This window comes from Sinocyclocheilus rhinocerous, unplaced genomic scaffold (assembly GCF_001515625.1).
Source record: "Sinocyclocheilus rhinocerous isolate Xijiao unplaced genomic scaffold, SAMN03320098_v1.1 scaffold31, whole genome shotgun sequence".
Classification (NCBI taxonomy): domain Eukaryota; kingdom Metazoa; phylum Chordata; class Actinopteri; order Cypriniformes; family Cyprinidae; genus Sinocyclocheilus; species Sinocyclocheilus rhinocerous.
In genome coordinates, this window is record NW_015638575.1 from 38,365 (window position 1) to 44,687 (window position 6,323).

Here is a 6,323-nt window from a genome sequence, read left to right on the forward strand (position 1 = left end):
ATATATATATATATATATATATATATTTCAGTCATACACAGAAATCCACTTAATATGGATCATCAACTAGTGGCAATACTTGAATGATCAGAAGCTCAGAGCTTGGTTGTTTTGTTGCTTTGACTGTGGATTGTGGGTAATTTGCTGTAAGAAGGTTCTGTACAGTAGCTCTAGTCCATGTGGCCTGTAAAAATGTGTTTAAAAAATTGATGTCCTAATAAGGGAGTCGAGATCCAAGGTCTTCGGTTATAATGAGTTTGGGTTTCTGCTTGCTGTTGGAACTGCTTTGTCTTTGGCGAGATGCGAGCGCAAAAGTGGTGAATTGGAAAGGATCCGTCACTCTAAAAAACAAAAATACAAACCATAGCATCATATAAAGGACAGACATGCCATTGTTTCTAAGCATGCTTAAAAGTTATTACCAAAAATCTTGAAAAATAAAACATGCAGCATTCATTTAAAATAAAGATGCATGAAGCCTAATATTTGAGGGAATAGAAATATAAGGAAATGAAAATACACATTTGAGATTATTCGTGCTATAAAATCAGACATGTTGATTGTAATTCAAGTTCAGTCTCTTCCCGGAGTCATTTATGCACCTGTGGCTGCTCAAAAGATTCATGTCAGACTCACTATTTTGAAAGCATGTCAGGAAATGATCACATCATATTTTGCATTCAAATATGACATTGTACATGTAAATTGAATTCTTTAGAAAGCTGGAGCTTTAACACATAGACTGAGGAGGAAAGAACGTGAAACTGAAGTGAAATCAGTTATAACCGTGTTTGACATGCTATACATAATATACAGAGACCCAAAAAGTATTTTGAATACTTAAATGTGGTCTGAATAATTGTACAACCACGAAGTCTCTCAAGTTTTATACAAATTTTTTATATATTTAAAATGAACAAATAAAAAATACTATTTGTTTTGTTATATTTAATGGAATGACATTTCAATTTTAAGCATTTAAATAAATTTTGGGCCCATTTTATTATTTGAAGATTTGCTTTTGAAATGAAGATATTCAGTGCTGTCAGAAGCATGCCATTTTCTTTTACGTTTTTTTTCCCCTATACATTAAAATTATAAATGATCATGGAGATATAACTACATAGTTTACTCACTCAAAAGCGTTCAAATTCAGGAACCACACTGAAAAAATGAAAAAAGGCCTGGAGTTTGACTATTTGCCTTATTTAATGAAAGAAACTATAAATGCTTATATAACATCACACACATATATATATATATATATATTTATACTTTTTTTTTTTTACTTAAAAATGCAGTATGCACTTTCACAGAAAACGGTACAAAATAGAGACCGAAACTTTACAGATTATATATATATATATATATTACTATATATTATATATAACTAAGACAGCGCTTAACCTTCAGAAAATGCTGATCATTAACTACAGAAGGTCAAACCAAAGGACAGCAACTTTTTACAGTGAATCAGTTCAGCAGATTGTCAAAATTGTGATATCGGAGTTTCAAAAATGCTTCAAATCATGAGATCAAATAAAAATGTGTTTAAATTAGAATTTTTGGAATGAAAAAAAAAATCCTGACCATGTTTAATAAGAGTAAAATGAGTAGAACAGTGAAAGCTGCGTTCTATATGAACAATGTAATAGTATTACATTTCAGATTGTCTGCAGTGATCAATCTTATTGAGTATTATGACGACTAAAAAAAACTGCACAGACTGGGATGATTAAAAGAAACCATCAGCTGACAATTACAGATCAATTTAGAGACCTATGAATTAAACTGTTGACAATTACAAAGTCATCAATAAAAAATTGAATTATGACAAAAAAGGTCATAAAATCAAGCTAAGAAATGACTACACCGCTTTAATCTGAAGAAATGTTTATTCATCTTTTTAAGAGTAAAAAGTCACATGGTCATTTAGCAACATTACACTGTTCTGGTGTCGCCCAAAATACATGCACATTGGAGTTTATATACTTTACTGTACAATTATTGTACTTTCTCTCCTTTTAGATCCAAAAAGTGGGCATTCCAGAAGAAAAGGACATATATAAATATCATGACAGAGGTGGAGCTCTCTCTTAGCGTGGCGGCTGTACCATGGCCTTTACTCTAGTGCAGAAAGAAGAAACACTGGCACTGGCTTCCAGTCCTTGACACCTTACTGCTTTTGTCTCTAAATTCATCAAAACAGAGATGAAGAGTGTTGGCAGAGCTACAGCAAGACGTTGGTTTAGTTACACACAGAAAAAGACAAAGAGAGCAAAAGTGGGGGGGAAAAAAATAGCAGGAGGAGAGACAGACAGACACAAAGAACCTGGCAGGATCTTTAGTGCAGGAAAGCAGGAGAAAAGTAAAAGTGTACAATCTGTCGTCTTCACGCATACTTTGTGGTAATAATGAAGGTGCTTTTTATTTAATTGTGCATCACCTTCATGTACAACAATAAATCGACTTTTCAAGTACAATACAGAGAAAATGTAAAGCAGTGCACCTTTAAACAATTACTAGAGCAGACAAGCAACGTTTCTATCACATCAGAGAAACGTCTCTTTTATAGCTTAATCATAAGCATTTTGTTGCTATGAAAAAGGCAATTTCAAAGCATTTAATCCGTTCCCTTTCATTACAACACTGTAACTAAAAGACTTCAGCTTTCACTCCTGTGAAAAAGGCTAAAAAACTCACACAAGTGGTGTGTAAGTGTATCGTAAGCATAGCAGATAATGTTCAAATTGATACTAAACAAAAAAGGATGGTATCAAAGTTGGTTATTGCTGTTTTTACATATGTTTTGAATCAAAAAGCTGTACAGGGATCCACAGGGATCTTGTTGAACCAAATCAAACAATGTATCCATGTCAAAAAAAATCAGAAATACGATTACAATTCTACATTCGATTTAAAGTTATAGTATTTACAAATATTATGTGCTATGTACAAGGCACTGGATCACATGGATTATATTAAGACTTGGCACATCATGATTATGGATGTATCGCTGCAATGACCGCAACACAAACATCAGTGCAGAAAAGAAAAAAAATGGATAGTTCAGATTCTAAAATCTGATGAATTTTATTCTACATTAATAAAGTTGAGACGTTGCTTGGCAACCGTAACTGGCCCTAGACTAAAACTATATTGTTCATTTCTTTCTGCTTTTATTTATACAAGCAATGAGTCACCCGTTGCCATGTGTTACAGTGATTTACCATGGTTAGGAGGGTTATACCTCTTATCCGTGGTGAAATCACTAACACACAGCTTCTCACTGCTTGTACCTTCATGCGTGGTTGGTGATGAGACATGGATATGTAGGTACCAGTTGTCTTTTCTTTCATGCATGAACCATGAATTCCAGAAACAACCGATTTTTGTCATTTATATTTAAAGAATTTGTTTCAATTCAATCTTCACTTGAGACACAGGGAAGGTCAAATGTACTGCACATCAGACTCTACAACACTTGACGCATTTAGATACTTCATTGACTCCAGATGAGATATGAGATCATGGACGCCCTTTACATCAGCAATATAAGCAATGAAATGTAAAAACACTGAAAAAAATTGCTTAGGTATCATAATATAAATATAAGTCTTTTTGTGTCCCGTAGAAGAAAATAATATAATAAAATGATGTAAACAACAGAATTGTAATTTTCATGTAAACTATTCCTTTAAATACGTGGACCCCTGGATGGCAAAAGTTATGCATTTAGTTTAAACATTGCTGACATGTACATGCATGAAAGACAGACAAGAGATACATATAAACAATTCAACATGTTTACTGAAGCAAGTTCAACATCCTCATGATAGAAGCGTATAATGAGGAAGGTCAACATGGAATACTCAGCATTCCGGTTCCGTTAGGCTGCTTCCAACTGGGATAAAATAAGGGAAATAGAAGGTGGGAAGGGTGGATCTAGATCCTCTTCCTCTGAGGGTGGAGTGAAGGGGGATGGATTGTTGAGAGATGAAGGAAGACAGGGGAGTGTGTGTGGACGGAGGGGAGGGTGGTGTCTGTGTGTTTGTCTATCCTCTCACACTGTCGAAATCAATTTGCCCTCCGCACTGTGGAACAAAGAGAGGGAGATGCTGCCAGGTTGGCTTTGGACACAGACACATTAAAGCACAGACAGCATAAAGCCCTGATGTTCAAGGAATAGTTCACCCATAAATGAAAATTGGCATAATTTACTCACACGTTCCAAACCCGTGTGACTTTCTTTGTGGAAAACCAATGTACTGAAGCTTTTTTTCCCCCCAGTTATAATGAATGAGGACTGCAGCTTATCAGGCAAAAGCACCATACAAGAATAAAAATTAGTCCATATGACTTGTGCACTACTGCAAGTGTTCTGGATCCAATTATGTCAACTTTGAGTGAGAAACAGATGGAAATTTACACTGTGCACTGATAACCTTTCCCTTCAAAGCTGAAGTCAAGAACAAGAGCAGTCAGATTCATTGAACAGGGTTCATGAGATTTATGAATATAGGAAGTTCGTTTTTTGAACCTAGAAAGTTCCAATCTCCATTTTTTTTGTGTGTGTGTGTTTGAAGAAAATAAGAAAGTCCTTTGTAATGACATTAGGGTGAGTAAAAGATAACTTTTTTTCATTTTTGGGTGAACTATCCCTTTAATGTTACTGCTAATACTAATCTCTATTAATGCACATTACAAACAAGTGATGGGCTGCATTTCCTATAAGTCACATGTATGTGGTTCAGAAGTAAAATGTAAACAATTAAAATATATACTAATCAGAAATCAGAAAATGCTTTACGACAGACCCATACACTTTTTTGTTTTAAATGCATCGTGGGTGTCAAATCTAAATGGTGTGTACAGCAAGATGTAAAGTGAACTACAGAGAATTTCCCTACAGAAATAAAAGTTGGAGCAAAAGACACTTAAAGACTACTTAAGACAGACACACATGGACAGCAAAAGCAAGAATGGAATCTAGAAAGTTCCAATCTCCATTTTTTGTGTGTGTGTGTGTGTTTGAAGAAAATAAGAAAGTCCTTTGTAATGACATTAGGGTGAGTAAAAGATAACTTTTTTCATTTTTGGGTGAACTATCCCTTTAATGTTACTGCTAATACTAATCTCTATTAATGCACATTACAAACAAGTGATGGGCTGCATTTCCTATAAGTCACATGTATGTTGTTCAGAAGTAAAATGTAAACAATTAAAATATATACTAATCAGAAATCAGAAAATGCTTTACGACAGACCCATACACTTTTTTGTTTTAAATGCATCGTGGGTGTCAAATCTAAATGGTGTGTACAGCAAGATGTAAAGTGAACTACAGAGAATTTCCCTACAGAAATAAAAGTTGGAGCAAAAGACACTTAAAGACTACTTAAGACAGACACACATGGACAGCAAAAGCAAGAATGGAATGGAAACTTAAATGGAAAAATAAATTATTTAAAATATTTCATCTATACCTACTTCAAATTTTGTGATGCTAAGGAATTTGGAATAAAAGCTGGGAATGGTCTTCTTCCCCATAGATGCCCTAGAAATGTTTATTTATTTACTTATTTTATTCATTTATTGTTTACAGCAATGTCACACAAGGTGCTTTGTACAATACCAAAAAAAAAAAAAAAGGTTCATTCAAATTGATAAAGTATGGCTACAGCATGTTCGAGAGAGTAGATATGCCTCTCATCTATGGGAAAAGACCATAAATGACTGACTCTATTATTGCGAGGCTTATGAAACCCATTTAAACAATCAGAGGTTTCTCCCTTGTTCAATATGGGTTTAGGTGCCGTTTGGTCACCCGTCCACCTTATGTTTGGGCTAGACCTTCAGAAACATCAGCTATGTTCGTCTGCTCCGGCTGCAGGTCAAGCAAACAAGACTTTTTTGCTTGCCATAATCAAAATTCAAAATATTTATGTGGGATTTTTGAATTCAAACAAAAACAGAGAGGAATAATTCAAATGAAAGGAAACAAAGAAATAACTTATAGACGAACTAAAACTCTTTTTAAATATTGTGTCTGTTCAGGGGGCATATGAGTAAGTGAAAACTTAGGTCTTACCTCGTTTGGAATCGAGACTGGTACTCCAACCCTTGCTGTGAAGGAAAAGAGAACATCTTTTAGTCATCTGCTTTTCCACAAATGTCCAGTAGACGGCAGTAGAAGAATGCATAACACTTATGAACTGCAGTATTGATGATGGCTAAAGCATCTTTATTGTAACCAGGAATAAAAAAAGGAGGTTATTGAGTGCATCCTGAACAGGAACAATGGGAAGAAGTTGAACTAACTG

General features: G+C 34.5%; 1 protein-coding gene across 6 annotated transcripts in view; it reads right to left on the bottom strand.

Moving 5' to 3' along the window:
* Positions 1 to 37: 37 nt before the first annotated feature.
* The window catches only part of LOC107749842 (brain-specific angiogenesis inhibitor 1-associated protein 2-like), a 51,890-nt gene continuing 45,604 nt past the window's right edge, over positions 38 to 6,323 (bottom strand). For 5 of the 6 annotated variants that reach the window (XM_016565033.1, XM_016565032.1, XM_016565031.1 and 2 more), the window contains 2 exons: positions 6,092 to 6,126; positions 38 to 341 (listed from right to left, as the gene is read on the bottom strand). In XM_016565033.1, the coding sequence (XP_016420519.1) occupies positions 215 to 341; positions 6,092 to 6,126 (162 nt within the window). In that variant the 3' untranslated portion in view covers positions 38 to 214. Of the gene's footprint in view, positions 342 to 3,664; positions 4,095 to 5,835; positions 5,888 to 6,091; positions 6,127 to 6,323 lie in introns of those variants that run through there. The other variant, XM_016565034.1, reaches the window with a different exon arrangement.